The 20,527-nt window shown below is 38.7% G+C and overlaps 2 protein-coding genes and 1 non-coding gene across 3 annotated transcripts in view; 2 read left to right on the forward strand and 1 right to left on the reverse strand.

Annotated features, from left to right (window-relative positions):
- Positions 1 to 14: 14 nt before the first annotated feature.
- Positions 15 to 86, forward strand: trnae-uuc. The gene has a single exon. It is a non-coding gene; the product is annotated as a tRNA-Glu (tRNA).
- A 2,150-nt stretch (positions 87 to 2,236) lies between these two features.
- Positions 2,237 to 4,449, forward strand: bet1 (Bet1 golgi vesicular membrane trafficking protein). The gene is made up of 4 exons (XM_034892037.1): positions 2,237 to 2,496; positions 2,707 to 2,813; positions 3,060 to 3,116; positions 3,711 to 4,449. The coding sequence occupies exons 1-4, from the start codon at positions 2,478 to 2,480 to the stop codon at positions 3,864 to 3,866; spliced, it is 339 nt and encodes a 112-aa protein (XP_034747928.1). The 5' UTR covers positions 2,237 to 2,477; the 3' UTR covers positions 3,867 to 4,449.
- Positions 4,450 to 4,820: 371 nt separating this feature from the next.
- The window catches only part of zgc:85777 (uncharacterized protein LOC405871 homolog), a 17,286-nt gene continuing 1,579 nt past the window's right edge, over positions 4,821 to 20,527 (reverse strand). The window contains exons 2-9 of the mRNA XM_034892036.1: positions 16,902 to 17,022; positions 11,331 to 11,460; positions 9,313 to 9,419; positions 8,716 to 8,883; positions 8,181 to 8,354; positions 7,567 to 7,728; positions 5,604 to 5,754; positions 4,821 to 5,019 (exon numbers count right to left, since the gene is read on the reverse strand). Coding sequence (XP_034747927.1) covers positions 4,929 to 5,019; positions 5,604 to 5,754; positions 7,567 to 7,728; positions 8,181 to 8,354; positions 8,716 to 8,883; positions 9,313 to 9,419; positions 11,331 to 11,460; positions 16,902 to 17,022 — 1,104 coding nt within the window. The 3' untranslated portion in view covers positions 4,821 to 4,928. The remainder of the gene's footprint in view (positions 5,020 to 5,603; positions 5,755 to 7,566; positions 7,729 to 8,180; positions 8,355 to 8,715; positions 8,884 to 9,312; positions 9,420 to 11,330; positions 11,461 to 16,901; positions 17,023 to 20,527) is intronic.

The following is a 20,527-nucleotide window of genomic DNA, read 5'->3' on the forward strand; positions in this document are numbered from 1 at the left end:
TAGTAAAGAATGTCTCCCATATGGTCTAGCGGTTAGGATTCCTGGTTTTCACCCAGGCGGCCCGGGTTCGACTCCCGGTATGGGAACTACGATTTTGAGTAGTAGTAGTAGTAGTAGCACACTTTCCTGGAATCCACTGCGGCTGGTTTCTACCAGTGAATTGCGATTGTGAAGATTAGCAAAGAATATGTTGACAGACTTCTATGAACGATTATATCTGGGAAGTTTTGAATGGAGATCATTACTGTCTGAAGAGCAGGAGGTGAGACACTGGTAAGGGCATATTACAGTTATCAATATAATATTAAAATGTATCCAGTTAATTTAAATAGCTTACCTAACTTCATTTAATATTTGATTTGGTTTTTTATTCCTGCTGATGTTCCCTTATAGGAATCCCTAACTGGTAACTGTTATCATCACGTGTAATATCATCATGTGTAAACAACAATGGAGTAAAAAAAAAAATTGAATTTCACCAAAGCGATTAAAAAACTGATTCTTCTTATTTCTACCCACCAAACAGTCATAAGAGTGATTTCATTCCTCTCGTTTACCTTCCAAAAGAAAGTGCATTTCCCAAAACGTTGAACTATTCCTGTAATTATCCCTGATATTACATGGATTATCCCAGAGAAGCTTTTGCCAAATCATGTGTCTGATATGTGTCTGATGGTATTGACCACAGAACACATTCAAATCTGGTAAAGACATTTAGGCCAGAATATGTACATAATATAGAACATGGCTGCCTGTAACACACAGCTTACTGTGTACACAGGACTGCTTAGGCATATGTGTGTGAGTACACTCAAGCCAACATGTGTGTGTTAAGTGTGCTCAGGATTCAATGAGGATTAAGTCCCGTTTCCTAACGTCCAAACGCCTTTCTCCACTCTAAAGACCCATCTGATAAATCCAATCCTCTCAGATCCACAACGGCTGCACAGTTCAATCAATATCCTCAGTTTCTGTGACACGTGTGCCAAGATCATGCATGCAGCAAGGCCTTTGGGCGATACATAAAAAGATGAGTGCTGGCGCATTAAAATGCATTATGGTAGACAGGAGCTTAAAGTTGTATGTATTTAAAAGATGGATTGGATTGGAATGAATTAACATCATGAAAGTCATCTTTTATCTCCTATATCATATTGGCTGTCTCCTGAAATAATGGCACAAGGCCAGGTGAGGCATGATTGATGTGGGGATAAGGAAAGCTAATCACTACTAAACAGCACCTCTAGGATTTTGGAAATATTGAAAAAGTCTTTTCTATCCTACAGAGCACAGATGAATGTGTCAGTAAACCCCCGTTATTAAATCACCAAATGATATTCATCTGAAAGGAAGAAATCTGTCCGTCTAAAAGGAACATCATTGAATTTTCTCCTTAAAATCATAAGTTTCTCCCATCAAAGATTGACCCATTGCTGTGTGTTGCTTTGGAGCTGTGTTCCAAAGATAATCTGTTGTTTTTCTTCTTAACTACAGCACTTTGTCTTGATAATTATATTTATTATATACGTCAGATAGTTTGAAATAATTGGGCCTGTTTTTGTGTTAAGGTAGAACAACTGGGCAACCAATCACATGAATGATGCTTTTTGGCCCAGATTGGGCATATTGCCCCTACACATATACAATCAAAAAGATTCAAAAACAAAACGACGGGATTCATTTTTATATTTGGATATTTTCACCTCAATATGCCATGAACTAGTTATTTTATCGAAAGAAACAGAAAATAATTACTGTGCGGTTCTTTTGACTTTGCATCAGAAGTCCAACAGCAAATTTAAAATGATGTTTGGATTCTTGTGACAACTTCTGTTATTGTTCCTGTGACAGAAAATCCATGACAGCTCCCCATTATACTGAACATTTTATTAATCATTAAACCACAACCTCAAAATAATAATAATAAAAATGTGACAGCAAAGGAAAGAAACGTTTTTCAGTCATCGAAACTGTCACAATATTGGGAAAGATCACGCAATGTTTACTGTTGACTCACAATGAGTACTTAAATAAATATTGTTTCAGTCCGTCCAGAATCCATACAAGCCAGTCAATAGAGATGGATTGGGTTTGCTGTTGTATGTACTTTGTCAATGGTACACTTATTTTGATGTAACTTTAAGGTGAGTTGCAGGGCTTTAAAAAAAAACTCCCCTGTATTCCCTATAGGCACACACACTCAACCATTAACTGCAGAGAAACACATGCAAGCAGATCACAGGCACTAGATTGGATCTGACCATAGACAGTTAAAGACACTGACACAAAAACACGCTGCGCGGATTTTTCAGGCGAGACTGGTCCTCCTCGGCCACCGTATGATGTCGTGGCGTTTGCTGTAGTGCTCAACTTGTCAGTTACCAGATTATCCTTAGCTGTAAATTCTATCTAATTTTGTCCGAATTTGTTTTCATACACGTTATACAGACCCTAACGTTTACCATCAGTTGTTCAAGATGAGGCGCGCCGGCTTGGGTAAGTGACAGACGTAACGACAACGTTACATCCTAATTTTAAACTCGTATGTCAGCTAGCTAACAGCTAACGTTAGCTAGATAATGTTGTCACCGAAATGTGAATTAATGTGCGTTGTTGTGTACTCCAGGCCCAAGTGTATACAACCCTACAAGCTCCATAGGACTACAATACGGATACATAGCAAACTAACTGTGTCGTTACATTAAGGTGAAGGAGGCACTGGCAACTATGTCGCAAGTGGATACAGTGTGTATGAAGAAGAAAATGAACATCTACAAGAGGGACTGAGATCTAAAGTCAGCGCTTTGAAAAGTGTAAGTAATTAGCTATTGATGTTTTTATTTTATTTATTATTGTTGTTTGTGAATGCTACATAAACGACGTCTGTGTTGGCCACTTGGAAATAGTTAGCTATGGTTGTCCTAGCTAAATGTTAAAAGCTAAAATCTTTTACTTTTTTTTTCATATGGAGTAAGGTTATAAGTCGGAAACAATGTACTCTTAGCCTATTGCTTTATTGTTTTTACTTACTGATATTGATAAAGTGTTGATATTTACAGCTTTCTATCGACATTGGAACGGAAGTCAAATACCAGAATAAAGTGCTGGAGGAGATGGTGAGTTTAATACAACTACTTCTACCGAGTACTAACAAGTACTTCTTACAAGTAAATGTGCTGTATTCAAATCTTAAGTACATAACTATTGGCAGCAACATGTACTTACACAAAAAACACTAAAAACATGTATTTTATTTTAGTCTATGCTATGCCCGGCAACACTGTCTCTAATCAGTCTGTTTACTGGTTCCACTTATTTATACATCATTCTCATTCTCTATTTCATACTGTTCATATTGTACTATAATACTTATATAATAGCATTATTTATTCCAGAGGGGAAGAACTACCTTTAACTGCTATCTACTTTTGGGTAGTTTTACCAAATTCATGTTTTTGAGGATAATTAAATTTGAGTCATTAATATAGCCGTCAAATAAAAGTGATGTATAAATAACTTACCTCTGAAATGTACTGGAGTAGAATTACTAAATAGTGGCTCACCATTGTACTCAAGCACAGTATTTGAGTAAACACATTTGGTTTCATTCCACCACCATCAAATGCAGTAGTTTTCTCGGATCAACATGTAACAGTTTGTTTGCTGGCCTGCCTGGACTTTAAACTTTCTATCCCTCTTTCCAACACTAGGACTCAGACTTTGACTCAACGGGCGGCCTGCTTGGTGCCACCATAGGCAGAGTCAAACAGCTGTCCAGAGGCAGTCAGACCAAACTGCTCTGCTACATGCTGCTTTTCTGCCTATTCATCTTCTTTGTCCTGTACTGGTTCATCAAGCTGAGGTGATAAGAGGACCCTGTTGGACTTGGCCTCTCGATTCCACGTCTTTGTCCCGTCTGCACCACTGTCATGCATAAAAAATAAACCAACATAATGTCGACGAGGAAAGGCAGGGTTTTTTGGCTCAGCTTTATACGTGCCCATGTCTGAGTATTTCACAGAACGACGCCCACTTTTAGTCATGAAAGTACTCCTGATTCCATTTCGTGGCCATGACCATGTAAATTAGGAGGCCTGTATGTATGTATGTATGTATATCTGAAGTAGACTGTCAGTATATGTATGTACTTGATAGCAGCCCAATGTACCTGGATGGAAAGATAATACAAACATGTAAGAATGGTAGAAGATACTGTGTCAAAGACTTAAATGCAGCCATGGGCACATTGGATGATAAACAGTGAAATGTGTCGTAGTCCCAGCTCCGAGTGATTAAGTTATAGAATGCCACTGTAAGCAAATGATCAAGTGTACGGGAAAGAATGAACGGATATATCACAGCAGTTGCATCCATACAGAATTATTAGTGTTCATGGTTTCATCAATGTAAAAAAAATATTTTTAATGTAAATAAATTTTATGTCTGAATAGACCAGGAAGTTTGTGTGCTACTTGCACAGAATGTGCTATTAAAACAATTGAACTGGTACTTGGGGTGATTTTATACATTATTTTTAATGACATAATTGGCACACTGTATTTTACACAACACTTATTTTTGTGACCATTATTTTGCTGTCTATTCTAAAAAAATAGATTTACTCTTCAAAGGATGTTGACATTAACAAATTACAAGTTATATGATTACATTTAGCTGTCCACATTTGTAAGGTCATGGAAAACAAGAACACAGGAGATTTGTCATTCTGTGTGTTTGATTTTCTTTCAGACCACATACAGTATAGTTTAAACAATCAAAGGCATGACAATCTTAATGCATTGCACGTCACGCATTTTAACATATCAGAACTGCACTTAGGTGATCGGTGTTTAGCAATTCATTGTGAATGATTAGCACGTTATCAGCAGTGGAGCAGCAAACATCAGTCCCTGGGTCAGGTGTTGATATCAGTTCTTGGGCAGTGTGTCCATGTACTTGCAGATTATTCCCAGCATGACCTCATCAGCTCCTGCACCAATTGACATTAACCTAGAATCTCTGTAAAATGGACAAGGTTAATAAAAAGTAGTGTTTTTGAAAATCCTTTAAATTTTCTTCAACATCTGATTCACTTAAATCATTGGAGCAATAATTCGCCCCCCCCCTCCCCTTACTGAAAGTGACACCACACATCCTGGACTACTTCTTTGGGTGTATTATTTGCCCCATCAGTAAATGTCAGCACAGAGTAAAAAAGGGGAGAATCTGAATCAAGCACTGTCACTTGATAATACACTGAATAAATGTGAGGGCTCACAGCTAAACAGTACACAACAGGAGACTGACCCTGCATGTCTTCAACAATTAGTGTTACTTGATCACATGCTATGTTTAGAGGAAAGCCATAAATCAATCTGAGCCTAACAATCTCATTTAAATTGCTATATGTGCAGCGACGGTTTTGCAGTCAGATATTTTTTCAGATGAGATGAACAAAGAGCACAAGTGTGAAAATAATTAAAAATCATATGCCACATGCGTACGAATCCCTGTGATAGAGAAAACAGGAGAGAGTTTTAAAACCAGATCCCTGAACAAAAGACGCATTTCAGTTACCGGTACTTTTTTCTGACCAGCCTCACCTGTAAAATCTGCTGACCAGAACGTCACTGGTGAAGCCCATTCCTCCCCAAAACTGGAGACAGCTGTCACCCACTTCTCTGGCCAGGCGGCCCCCCTTTAATTTGGCCATGGATGCCAGCCTGGTGACATCATTCCCTTTAATGTACAATGCTGCAGAAAAATAGGAAGAATACAAGTAGTGGCACAAGCCCGGGTGAGTGAAAAATGGCCAGGTGGATGAAAAGGCATTATAAAAAATGAAGAGAGGAAAAAAAGGACAATAAATCAACATGGCTCTGTTTCAGGGTCACTGGTAGCTGATGCAATGCCTCTTTCACACATGTTCCCTGTTCCTGCATGATTTTTCCTGTTTCAGTGTGCATGTGTGTTTCTATCTACCAATGGCAAACAGATGTAAAAGCTTTGATCTGTTTCCGAGCTAACGAATCGGAGCAACTAGATTTATTCAAAGCTGCTTGTCATTGAAGTAGTTACTAACAAGAGAAAATCACACAAGACCTTGAACACCCGCCCACCATAATGCACCCACATATTCATATCATGAACACTGCAGTGTAAAGCACTTGGGATGTATTTTGGAGGAGCTGGGTATGTGCCAGTTTTTTTCAGGTAGCCAAACTGGCTGTGGGTTTTGAAGTTATGCCAGCACACACAGAACCAACAGTAGCTCCTCCTGTCCACACAGATGTGTCCTTGAGTAAGACAAAATCCCCAATTGTTCTACTTAACTTTAAAAGAAAAAGTTAAAAGTTTGTAATGTTTTGTTCTTTGATAAGGAAATCTAGATTAACACAGTAACCACTAGGGTTGGGTACTGAAACGAAGTGCCAATGGGGCACCTGTTCCGACGTAAACGGTAGTAACAAGACCGAATAAGAACGAAAATTTCAGTTCCTCGTTTCAGTGCATCACTTTTTTTTCAGAAGCACCGCTGCACGAGATGCTACGTTACCGTTAGCTAGTAGCTGGATTAAACACAATGGTTCAAATGCTGATAACTTACATTAATAGGTGTAAAGTATGACTATGAGTATTTTAACACTGGGACCTTAAGAGTCTGCAGGCAGCTACCGTTGTTGGAGAAACCACACAGAGACTATGAGTTTACCTGAAACTCGCCAGTCCTGTGTTGCATTTTAAGTTATTATCCATCTGCGGCTTGTTTTTGTCTTTTACCAGCCATTTACTGGTGAAATAAGTCATTGTTAGAAGTTATTGTTATTACATTATTAATCAATCATTTCATTTTGATCATATGGCCTTAGAAAAAAAAAAAGCCATTTTTAAATATCGCCAACTGTCATATATATATATATATATATATATATATATATATATATATATATATATATATATATATATATATATATATATATATACATTTTGTTCAGGCTCCGTTTAGTCACTCGCACAACCCACACCCAGTAACAATTAACTAATAGAATTAAATGGGAAAACACAATGTTAGCATAGCTCTTGAATGCCTGTAAATACAAAAAGGGATTAGGGAAGAATTTAACTCCAGACAAAACATGGTTTTAATCATTGTGTTAGCCAACTCATCCAGGAAATTATTTTTGCTTTAACAATCTAGTAGTAAGTCATTACTGTTCTGTCTATAGCTAGTCGACCACAATGTTGTTCGCTGTTAACTTATCTCTACTTAATAGTTAATAGTTATCTTTTGAACCAACCTGCTGCATTGTAGATCTACAAATTACCTACTCAAAGCTAGTTTGGCATTCACATCCTTCTTTTAGGACTGAGTCCATACTGCAAATGCAAAATCACACATGCATGTTTGTAATCAAGGCCTGGGTTTTAAAAGTATTTTGGACATGCAAAATCTAGACGTGAAATAATCTAACAACAGAAGTGCTGTGATAATGCAAACCGCACCTTACATCTGTCGTATACTATTAATCTTTCACTTTTTTATCCCTGTATATAAAGCGACCGCACCTGTAGCTCGGTGGAGGAGGGAGCGGAGCAGCTCGACCTCCGTCTGCAGCTCGGCCAACCTGAAGTGAACCGACTGGTGGTGGAGGACAGGCTGCTTGAAGACCTTCCTCTGCCGTGTGTACTGGATGGTCTCATGAATGATGTTGTCCATCATTGTCAAGACTGGAGGTGTTAAGATAGAGACATGGAGAGATGTGACCTTATTACTACTGCTACCACCTGCACAGCATGCATGTATATGAATCTGATTAATGATATGATGCACAAATGTTTACCAGGACAGACGCTTCTGTGATTCAGTAATAGTGCGTAAAAGATGAACTCTCCTAGAACAGTTTCTCACCAGTTCCCCCAAGAAACATATTGATGCACACTAGTTACTCAGAATCAAAAACAAACAACTCCTACAGATTCTCAATAGTCTGAACTGTGTGACCTGAACTCCCCAATTCTTGGAAATGGTAATCCACTAATACAGTAAACTGTGTAATTTACAGTTACATCTGTGGGCGGCAGATGAGCTTTGGTGAAAAACAAAGGGGAGAATGAATAACACAAGGAAAGAGAATAGGGAAAAGTGAGAGATGAAGAACTGTCAAAAAAGGTTCACTCACTATTGGCCACTGCCCAGAGCCTCTCCTCCTGGAACTGAAGCATCTGATAGGTGAAGCCCATGCCTTCCTGGCCGATGATGTTCTTGCAGGGCACACGTACGTCATCGAAGAACAGTTCAGCTGTGTCTGATGACCACATACCCAGTTTATCAATCTTGCGGGCAATGTGTACTCCTACAATGGTAAGGACAGCAAACAGAAATAAAGGTCATAATGCATCTTGGAGAAGGCAGACTAATGCTAATGAATCCTACTGATAGAACGGATACGGACATTCTGTAGAGAGTGTGTTTTAGAGTAATAGGCTCAGAAAAATCATGTTAGAATTTTGCAGTAATTCATTCATTTTAGGTAGAATTGAAAAACAGAATCTTAAATTTGAGGGCTTTGCATTTGTGAATTTGATCTATGAATCCCAGATGATGAATGTGAATTATGTAAATAATGGTTCATTTTTAGCTTAAATGTTTTTTTGTTCAAAAAAAGGCCTTCTGCTTTTACAGGAAAATCAACCCCACAAGTAACTGCCTCCTACCTGGCAGGTTCATGGGCATACAGAAGAGGGATTTGTTTCTGTGTGGGGGCCCGTCACTGGTGTTTGCGAGAAGACAGATCCAGTCAGCCTGGGTACCGTTGGTGGTCCACATCTTTCCCCCATTGATCACATATTCGTCCCCTTCCCTTACTGCCTTGGTCTTGATACCTGAATTGATATGTGGTGGAGTGTGTACATGGATGGATGGAGGGAGAGAGAAATTTGGGAATGACAAGAAGAAATGTAAAGGCACAAGGTTACATCAAAGGTTTCAACAGATGAATAATCCTAGAAATAAAATGTTGACGCCTAAATAAAAAGCTGATGCTTCTGTATAACATAATTCATACTAATCCAGAATAAAAAAAGTCAAAAAGTGGTGAAATCTGATGGCGGAGAATTTAGGCCTATATTCAGCATGCCCTCCTTCTCTCCAGAGAGAATATCTATACCAAATTGATACTAAAACTGCTGTATTCCTGGCTCTGCAATCACTTCTGTAGCATGAGTTCTTTTAAAATAGTCCTTTAGGAGATAAAAAAGGAAAGGAAATTATACAATAAGAAATGACCAGAAGATGATGAAGATGAGACATACTTGACACATCAGAGCCGGCTCCAACTTCACTAACTCCGAGGCAGGCTACTTTGTCCCCCATGATGGAGGGAAGGAGGAACTCTTTCTTTAACTCAGCTGAACCAAACCTGCAGACACACAAATAAGTGAAAATGAAAACATATTAGTAACTATTAATTTTAAGTTGACACTCAGGGGAATCCAAGAGCACCCTTGTTGATTTCCTATAAACTAAGATCTAAAAGAGATCTAAATAGAGCTGGGTAACATATTGATATTATATTGATATTGTGATATGAGACTAGACATCGTCTTAAATCTTGGATATGATAATATAGAATGGTGTAAGCGTTGTCCTTTCCTGGTTTTAAATGCTGCATTACAGTAAAGTTATGTATTTTTCTGAACCACCAGACTGTTCTATTATTTGCCTTTACCCACTTAGTCATTATATCCACATTACTGATGATAATTTATCAAAAATCTTATTGTGTAAATATTTTGAGAAAGCACTAATAGTCAACACTACAATATCGTTGTAGTATCCATATTGCGGTATTTGGTCAAAAATATTGTCATATTTGATTTTCTCCCTATTGCCCAGTCCTACTTCTAAACAAAGTAGATCGACGGAGAGGATCGACGGCAGGTACCTGTCTAATAAAAGTTGTGTGAAACAACAGTGCCATGTTTGTGTCAATTACAGTTCCAATGGGACAGAGGAGGGAGTCTTACCCTGAAGCTCCCATGGTATTTTGGCTGCTCTCTTAGCACTTAGACCTCACTGCAAGTTAGTGTAAATCCCCTTATTAAGCTCGGAAATTCCAAACTCTCTGTTCCACTGAATTCTGTCTTGTGTCACCAACAGCTGTTTTCCAGCAGGATCATATCATACAAGAAGCCAAGGCCATACTCTTGACAAGGGTGAGACGAACAATTGGCAAATATATGAATACACATACCCTTAAGGAGTGTAACTTAAGGAAAAGGGAAGCACAATAGGCTGTATTTATTTTAGTGAAACTATACTATCCACCACTAAGATACATTTAAAAAGGGCCTGGACCATAATAGATTTGGCCAATGTAACGAAGGGGTAATATGCATGGCTTGTTGATACAGTTTTACTGTATCTAAATTTGTAATATGTAGAAGTTAGCCAACATTCAGTTTAAATAGTTCATAATACTCTGCAGCCACTGGGCTGGCAGAGTAGCATCGCAGCTGAGCAGATGTTCACCTGTTATTAAGCAATTCATTGATTCACTGTAAAATCCTCTGCCTTCAGTATATATTGTTGTAATAACTTGTTGATAACTACAGGTGAGGACACCTTGTAGAAATGTGTCGATTTATTTAGCAGTGGTCATAAGCAGTATGGATATGGATTGGTTTATAGTGTTTGTACCAGAATAAAATGGATTCTATCTGCATCACTAAGTGCAATCAGTGTAACTCATGACTTGTTAACAAGTGCAGCTGTTGACGTAGTCATTGCCCATTAGACTAATAAAAATACAGTAAAATAAACACAAGCTAAGAAAATAGGTATGTAAAAGGAGACAGGTGTCTCTGCAGAGCTGGACCACATAATGAAGAAAATGTCTAAAAATTATCCCTTATTTGTTTGGACGACATTATTATCTGCAGGGTAAACAGGGCGACAGTTGTTAGCAATTCAAGCAACCTTTTATCATTTCAAAATTAAACACCCATATGTGACAAATGTTTGAAAATATACTCCAGCTCTTACAAATGTGGCTCTAGTGGTGGTGTAAAAAGGATAAAACGCAGACATGGCATTGATGCCAGAGTCGCTGATTAGTTGTTGTCCTTTTGATAAGAAAAGACTGAGGTTGAGAGAGAGTATGGCAGCAAGAAACAATGCACATTTACATAAAGACATGTCTCCTACCCCCAACTGAGTATTTTTTTTTAAGGTGAAAACACTGCAGACCTTCCCCATATGTCAAATATCAGCATATGTACATATATACATATATATATAAAATCCAAAATCATTGTTAGTGGGATTGTACCTGGCCAGTGCAGGAGTAGCCATGTCACTCTGGACACCGATGGCCATGGGGATGCCTCCACAGCGGATGTTACCCAGCTCTTCTGAAACTGCTACGCTGTAGCTGAAGTCAAGGCCCAAGCCGCCATACTCTGCATGGGACGAAACACACCTCTTTAGCTACTGTTGACAGTTCAAGGCTGATAGTTCACTGTACACCGTGTCTTTTTTCTGTTCAGATGTTTTCCCCCTTATTTATGCACATTCGATAACAGATGTTGACCTCTGCAACTCCGCTGAAAAAAGAAGAATGGTGTACCAATGTCACTTTGGATAAATAAATAAATATACCCCATCATCTTAAACTAGCTCTGCACCCTGTCTCCCTTCCATCTTCCCTGTTGTCTTTTTGATAAAATCACTGCCTAACATGTTTCTGTATGCACACATACACACTGGTATAATATTCTCAACTGATCAGGTGGAACTGGTGCATGCACTTAAATTAATTAAAGGATGTTATCATTAATTGCGCTACCTGTAATTATGTGTAAAACGCACTGGTGGGAGATCAGAAGCATGGAACAAAAATCAGGTCACTGACATCTCAGTGTCATCTCATCTGTTCTGCTTAGTATATAAAACTTGATTTTGATCTCTCAAATAAGTTATTGAAAAAGTCCTCCATTCTGTCAAGAAAGGCATTTCCATGACCTTGGGTCATCAATAGAGTTGAACAGTGCATTATAAAGCCTGTCAGTTACCCTTATAAAGAGACCTCTCTTTTCCTTTGCTTTATTCTCCCTTTCATCATCAGTTGCAGCACCTATGAAATGAATATGTTTCAGACTCATATAATTAATTCTGAAGGACAAATTTCAGTCCGCTACTCCTGGAATAAGCTGGCTTTTATGCTGCATTTCTCTAAAAAGGGTATTCTCTGTGAGATCTTCCTTAAAAACAATGTATAGACAAAAGTAATTACTCTAAATCATTACTTATTACCCACTAGAAGTGTGTTGTGGTGTCTGTATATGTGAATGTGGGACATGTATGGGCATTAGCAAAGAGGCTTTGGGCCTTTTTTTAGGAAAAGCATTATAAAAACAAATGTCTTTCTGCAGTGCAGAAAACTGGACATCCTCAAGCTTTGCTTGTCTAGCAAATGTTACCCCACAGTTAATTCTTCAGCAAAAATATCTTAATAACATCCAGTCAGCAAATTGTAACAAGATTGAGCATTTTTAAAATACTCGGTGCTGTCAGAGTAGCAGCTTTGACCCAAGTGCAGGAAGGCGAAGCGGAAGCAGCAGTGAAAAAATAACAAGAATTTCACGATAACAAAAAGAGTACTTACAAAACCTGCAAGCTGTTAATGTCCGATTAGAAGAAAAACCAAGGATTGCTTAAGGAACGGCGAAATCCCAAGAACCCAAAACTATAACTTACACTGGAAGGAACTCACACACAAGACTCACGATGGATTACGACAGACCAGCAACAGACACAGAAAGCACATAGACTAAATACACAAGTCAACGAGAGTGAAACAAGGGACAGGTGACACAAGGGTTGGGGAACAGGTGAAAGACATCAGGGCCCGAGGAAGGAAGTAAAACAAGACATGACATGGGAGAAATAGAGGGACTACAAAATAAAACAGGAAACTAAGCATGAAACATAGACACAAGGTGGAACACAGATGGAAACATGAGACATAAAACAAGGAAATACATCAACACAATAAAACAGGAAAAAAAACCTACAAAAACCCACAGGTGCTGAGTTTTCCCATGAATTAATATAGTGATTCCAGCCACTGGATGATGGATACTAGCAATGACTAAGCATGAATTGAATAATTATGTGTGAAATCACCACGTGGAAGCCTGCCAATCTAGCAAAGTGGTTTAATGTCACCTGTCACACTAGTTATTGAATGACATAAAGCACAGTCTGGCAGACTGTCAAAGAGAACAAGGAGAAACAGAAAGAGTACAAAATAAATGGGGACAGAGAAAGAGGGAGATATAGTGGGACAAGCAAACAAGGGAGTGGGGGAGCCAAAAACAAGAGGAAGCAGGTGCAGCTGGGCAGCGATAAGTCTCTAAGCACTGGAAACCCTGTGGTGGATAATGTGGATGAAGGGAAGCACCGAGGATTATTCCACTTTAAGCAAAACAGCAGGCCGTCCGGTTGAACAAGCAAGCAGAAGGCAAAAACAAACAAAAGTTTTTTACAAATGTCAATCCTGCACATCTGTGTCTTCTGAACACCAGTGTTCCTCGGCGTAGGTACTCATTAGGTGGAGCTCCATATGACCCACATATTGAAGGATAAAGATTGAGATCATTTAAAGGTGCAGGACCAGCAGACACTGGCCATCTCAAAGAAAAAAGAGAGTAACGTAAAGTTTTAGCAACACGAGTGACCTGATGATAAACCACTTCTCCCAGGAGAATGGCAACATAGGAAATATGGCCAATGAATCAATCTTTAAGCTCAGATCCATGACAATTGACATAGGTGTCAGTTGTAGTATTTGCATTGTATCACCATCATAGTGTCATCTACAATCAAACCGGAAAAGTCACTGTGTTAGTAACGTTTTTGAATAGAAAGACAAGCTATTGTAATGCATGTATCATAGTATTACCAAAGTAGAAATTGTGAGAAAGGAAACAGCCTTTTGAGCCAAGAGGTTTATTCACCTTAACATTTGTAGCAAAAATATTTAGTTAAAGGGCAAACTGTGGAGGATGCCAGGTTCTATTTGTCAGGCAGGAGACAAAAGGCCACTGGCATGGTGTGAACTGCAGATACCTCTTCCTCAGAGCAGAGGAAAACAGGCAGGGAGCCAAGGGTCATCCCTGTCTTCTCCCTCAACGTGGCTGCCTTAGGTGAACTTCATGTGCTCATGTTTGGAAGGTAATAATGCCCTTCCTTGTACATGGAAAACGAGTGGGGAATAAATGTTGAGTGTTCTTGTCAGTGGATTAAATAACAGGGACCTGCTGTATAGCTACAAACCATGTTAACAGGAGCATTAACCTTCTTGTCCAGTGCTCTGTTTTCCTGGGTTTTAAGTAGGCCTCAATTACATTGAGTTCACCTGTTGGCCGGACTCTCAGAGAGGTTTTATTTCTTTCTTGTCTAGGACATGTTATGCCTTTATAAGATAGTAGAGAGATGACAGGACATCAGGCAGAGATGGACAATGACATGCAACAGGACCTCTGGCAGATTCAATCTGCCAGAGTCAGCTTTGTACCTTGAGACACAAGAGCGCCACTTAGATTTGTTTTACCTCCTGACTTGTACAACAAAACTTTAAAACCATTATATTATAACAAACATTTAATTTTAAATTGAGCGTTTTGGAGTTATTTTCCATAAAAAAATACATAGGTTGAAAGTTTAGCCTTTCTAGTATTGAATGTCTGTAACTTGAAACAAGGCAGATAAAGGTGGACGGCACACATCACAATAATAAATATCACTTGATTCTGGATCAATTTTTAAACATGGTTATTTATATTGTGAGTAGATTACAAAATGTCATTATATTTGCAGATGTTTCATAACAGGACTATACAATGTAGTGTTTTGTGTTGTATTTCCACCTGAGGAATTATTTCTCCATTGAACAGCCTCCTAAATCCTCAATGCCATTCCTGTAATCCGAGCCTCTGAATTAATTTGGCCAGTGCAGAATTCTTTGAGTCTGCCTAATTAGTCAGCACTGCAGCAAAGACATGTCCTGTTGGAGCTACTCCAACTGCACACTTTCCTGAAGATATATAACACCATGGCAACTTTGGTTATTCCTAATATTATTACAAAAAATAAGCCAAACACAGCAAGAGTCATGAGAAGGAGCCAGGTTCCACAGTATGGTAACTGAGCAATAGTCTTTTTGAAGACAATACAATAATTGTCCATTAGCTTTTGTTGACTAAAACGTCATTCTTTTAAGACTTAGGACTAGAATCAGTGACTATATACTGTGCTGCAAGTATATGATGTATATGATTTAAATTGCTTACTGAAACATGCCAACCATGACAATTGTTTCTATATACAGTACTTAACCCACGTAATCTACCACCTGATAATACAGTGTGTTTTCTGCTGGGCCGCTCCTCCTCTCTAATCCTGCTAACTAATGCTTAAGACTTGTGTACTCAGCACATTTTAATTCCCTCGCCCTACTCCTTCTTTGACCTACAGCCCTGGGGTGCAATCTTCTTCACAGAGCTCTATGTCCAACAGTGTTCACCTGATTTCTTCTTTCAGCAGCAAATGTCAAAACAGCCATAACAGCTGTTTTCATCACGGCAAGACAAAATCCCAGATTAAAAGTGGCAACTGAATAGAGATGAATGAATCTATCACTGCGGGAATACCTGAATATGGTATAACTGAGAAGCTTTAAATCTCTGCTGTAGATTGTAAAACAATTTCCACAAATCTATTCTTATATTCAGAATGAAGCACACATGACAGCCGCAACTATATTGTGGTTCTGTACTGTACAGTACTTATTCCACTCCCTCCTCAAGCCCAGCAGTGACACAGCTGGGTACACATCTGGAAATGGGATATACTGTAGCAGACGGCCATCATCACAGTGGGGACATTTCTAAACCAGACCAACTGCAATGTATGGCTGTCAAACAGAGAGAAACTTCAGCTGTGAAAAAGAAATGCCTTGAAGTGAGGATGGTCAGTCAGAACACATTTTGATTCTCTTCAGACAAATTCTTCCCAGATGTTAAATAATGATTCTGATGTGGTTGTTATTCATGTGTAATAAAAAAAATGGTATCCTTGGGGTGGCCTCTAGCTCACCCAGTAAGAGCGTGTGCCCCATGTAAGCTTAGTCCTTGGCAGCGGCCGGGGTTCAAATCCAACCTTTGGCCCTTTGCTGCGTGTCATCCCCTCTCTTTCTCTCCCCCATTCCTGTCTATCCACTGTCACTATCGAATAAAAGGGAAAAGCCCCAAAAAATAATCTTTAAAAAAATCCTTAAAAGCAGGGAACAGATATGTTGTAGATTCATTACGGGACTTTTGGAATGGCAAAAGAAACCGCATGTCCCAAAAACTTAAATCATGTAGACCGAGGCACAGGCGAGTCGTCAAATTTGTATGAATTACCAAATACAGTGCCCTAGAATACAAATGGAGTCAACATGTTAAAATGAACATTCTCAGTGAGACACAATCAGGCAAAATGGATTTTTGTTTCCAACAGCACAAAAGGTGCACTAGGTTTGGCACCTTGCTATAATGGCTGTTATCATTTTCTGCCAGTCCTTAGATTCTTTCCATGAAAACAAGCCCAGTCTAAACCATCCCAGCATGCCTTGTTAGTCGATTACAGACCTGACAAAGATACAGGTGACCAAACAAACACCAACTTTCATTCATATGGGCAATGTCATGCCAGACTCCAAAACAACAGGTTCTTTGTCTGAGTCTAATCACCGAGCACGTGCATCACCCCAACGTGTGTTTATAAAAATGAATGTTCTACTTATGTTGGTTTTTAAATGATCCTCTCAAAGGAAAAGACTACTGAACACTCTTACCGACTGGTTTGCTGACTCCGAGAAAACCAGCACTTCCTAAGATCTTGAAAATTTTATGTGCTGGAAACTTCCCTTCTGCTTCCCACTGATCCACATGGGGGTTGATCTCCTGGTCGATGATCTAGAGGCCACAACAGGGAAGAGATATGTTATGTGTGTGTGTACTGAAATAATGTTATCATTTTCCTGGTGTTTTTCAAGCATTTTGTGCATATGTTTGCATATTTCTGTGCCAACATGTACAGATTTAACACAATGATTCTAATAACAAATAACAGCTCTGCTATTCTATCTCCTCTGTCACAACTAACATCAAGAGGATTGCATTACATTACATTTTGAGAGAAAAAAACAAATACAACGATTGTTATACATACATTGATTCTCTGCTGTGTAGTGCACATCTCTACTTAAGTCTATGTAATCTTTCTCTAGCAGACAGCGAGCTAAGGTATTACATATCAATGAATAGAGAGCAGGCTGGAAAGAGTACCACACGGTGAATCTATAATGATGTCAGTACAGTGACAGTATGCATGACATGCTAGTTCCTATCAGTCCCGTACGGATAACTGAAGCTTCGCTAGTGACATGGAAAAAGACAAGTTGCAGGCTTATAAAAACTAAAAATTGGCATGGATTTGGCTTTAATTCCAAACTGTGTCATTTTGGAACAGAAAATGGTGCTTATAACCAACTTGTAACAGAATTCAGTGACACTCTTGGTAATACCAAATGGTTAAGCTGCCCAATACAACTTACAGTGCAAATTACACTGAGGGTTTGGGGATTTGGGTTTTTTGAGGGATGGCACTGAAAATGTTATACTAAAGCTGCTGGTAGCCAATATTGTGCTGATTCTGATGTGACTCACTGTTTCCTCCACCATTTAATTATTGGCAGGGAACCTCTAAAGTAATATTCAGAACAGCATGCAAAAATAAAGCTTGGTTCTGAAACCCAGTTTCCCCTCTGGGTTAGCAACCACTCCACTTACTCAGCCACAAAGCTTGTGATTCACAGCTGCCTGAAAATGAAGGATGACTTTATTATATGTTTTAAACGTTTGGGGGGTGAGTGGGGGAACTTTGCAACTGAAGAATACTTTTCACTAGCCTGGAAATCCAGACCCAAATCTGAAAGATGAAGGGTCTGGCATTGAGTAATGAAAGTTGCCCGAATCGAGGGGCGGCAACAAGCGTACATTTGAAAATCTCACTGCTTGCAATTGGATAACAATACGACCAATCACAACAACACACAGGGTGACATATCCAGAGCCCCATACCTTAGCTACCAGCGGAGCTAACTGGTAGATTAAACTGTCGTCATCTGTTTACCTCATCTCTGGCCCGCCTGTATCAGATACACTGATGTGATTGGTGCAGCTCGGCTACAAGGGTATAGTTAATGAGCAGCAATACTCGATGCCAGAGTTACTTGCTGAGCAAATTCAAATAGTGCTCTCGCGTGAACTCTGGATTTCCACTGTAACTATTCCCTATATACAGCACAATGTGGATGTTGTTAATTAGCTGATACAGAATATGATTTTAATATATAATATAATATATATCTCCAAATGTACTAGTTTTGTGCTCATGTGTATCACAACTAAATCAAAATGAAATAATGAATTCATAAGAAATATTTAGTGCCTTGGTTTTGTGAGATATGGCCAATAATGCCTGCAGGTAGTAAGGGTTGCTACTTAGCTTTGGAATAGGCTTTGGAATGAGTAAACCTTGATGCCGTGACTTATTTTGAGCACCTGGAAGTGGTCAACATCTAGTGAAACGCTCATACAGTGCTATTTTTAGGGATCATACATAGAGAATAGGCTAAAGATGTAGATTACAGTCCATGTGGTATTTAGTTGTCAATTCTTTAAACAATTCTACCTTACACAGCAGGCTTTGTCAACAGGAAATGTTAGTGCACAGGACATCATCAACAGTTTATGCAAGTGTTGAACCTGACATTTCAACCAAATAAATTAACAAATAAATATGAAAATAAAAATGTATGAGCCGTGGCTTTCCTTGTCTATTTCTAGCTGGATGCTTTTCAATCCAAACTAAAATTTCCTCCAGCAAATGGATTTGGACTTGAAGCCAAATTAATATAAACAACTACAGCAGCTTTGCTTCTGGTGTAATTCACTTAATACATAAACACATCTAATGGGCCATGGTTTCATGCCCATGACAATCTGCTCTACAAATGTGTTTCTCTGCTCAGTAGAATATGCTCTAAAAAGTGGGTAAAGCCCATGAAAAGTAATGATTAAAAACTAAAGAGGTATCCAACAGAAATCGGAAACATTCAATTCCAGCCTCAGCCAATAAATCATGTGCAAAATGTGGATGTGAAATGTGAAAAATAAATGCTATTGAATTATTCTTTCATGAAGCTATTGTTAAATCTTTGCTTGAGAGTGAAAGCCCAACCAACAATGACAACTAGGCCTGTGTTTTACCATTCAAACTAGAAAAAGACAAAGTGCTGAAGAAGAATTAACAGGCATTTTTCCAGTATTGCAAAAAATATGTGTGTTGGAAGGAGAAAAGGATCCTTCCAAAACACACAAACCCAAACCGGCCAACCATTTGACCAGCCAAAACAAACCTCACTGGCTGAGAAATATCTAAATAGGAGGCAGACAGGAAACATGGACATCTTTTTTTTTTCCACTTACAACAGAAAACAGACATACGGGGCACAGACCTTGGCCTGAATGTTGAAACGAGATGTGAAAATCTGGCTAATGACAAACACAAGAACGAGCTGTAAAAAAAAAAAGGCAGGTAGGCCTACTTGTTCCCCTTTAACCTGGAATAAAACCCATCTATGTTCAAAGTTCAAATCCTGAGGAGGGAAAGGGAGGGTTGACTAGCTGATGGAAAGGGAAGCAAAAATGTCATCAGGGAGTGAACCTGAATCTCTATTGTGGACTATTTGTGTTGCATACCAGAACAATTTCACATTACCCAACTGTCAAGTAGCAGGACAGGGTCAGAACATTGCACTCATCAGGTGTTACGAAACTTCCAGTCTAGAATGATTTTCCCCTGGCACACTTCATTAAGACTGGGCCAGCCCAAATGGTTGCGTTACTGTGTGTTAACTTTTATCACATTATACATTTGTTCGACATTTTGCTATACCATTTCCATCCCTTTGAAATATTAAGTTAATTTCTCCGGTTGCATTATATTTATATTGTCTCATAACAGGCAAATTATCAGCAGGGCTGCCAAGGTCTGGAACTCAGAATGAAGTCTATACTCTTACATATATTTTCAGGTCATTAATTGACTAGATTGATGAGGCAACGCTCATTCACATCATTTTTAGGTAAAAGTTTCAAAATTCAAATATATTAGGAAGTTGACTTTATCACAACATAAATCATGATTAGGATTATAAGATCATATATATCAATATATCAATGAGGTATATATAAATAAATAAAACAAAATACAAGACAATAGATGCAAATCATTCACATCACAAGAATAAACCATTACTGCATTTTAAAGTGTTAACAGAGATGAAAAGAGTGTACCACACCTACAGTCTCTGCCCCATAACACAAGCAATATGACAACGGTCCCAAGTCAAAA

This window comes from Etheostoma cragini, chromosome 14 (assembly GCF_013103735.1).
Source record: "Etheostoma cragini isolate CJK2018 chromosome 14, CSU_Ecrag_1.0, whole genome shotgun sequence".
Taxonomy (NCBI): domain Eukaryota; kingdom Metazoa; phylum Chordata; class Actinopteri; order Perciformes; family Percidae; genus Etheostoma; species Etheostoma cragini.

Bases quoted from the DNA above. Each gene is read 5' to 3' on its own strand.
- bet1 (XM_034892037.1), top strand. The intron at 2,814-3,059 runs GTAAGTAATTAG...TGATATTTACAG, and splicing joins AAGTCAGCGCTTTGAAAAGT to CTTTCTATCGACATTGGAAC. The intron at 3,117-3,710 runs GTGAGTTTAATA...TTCCAACACTAG, and splicing joins ATAAAGTGCTGGAGGAGATG to GACTCAGACTTTGACTCAAC.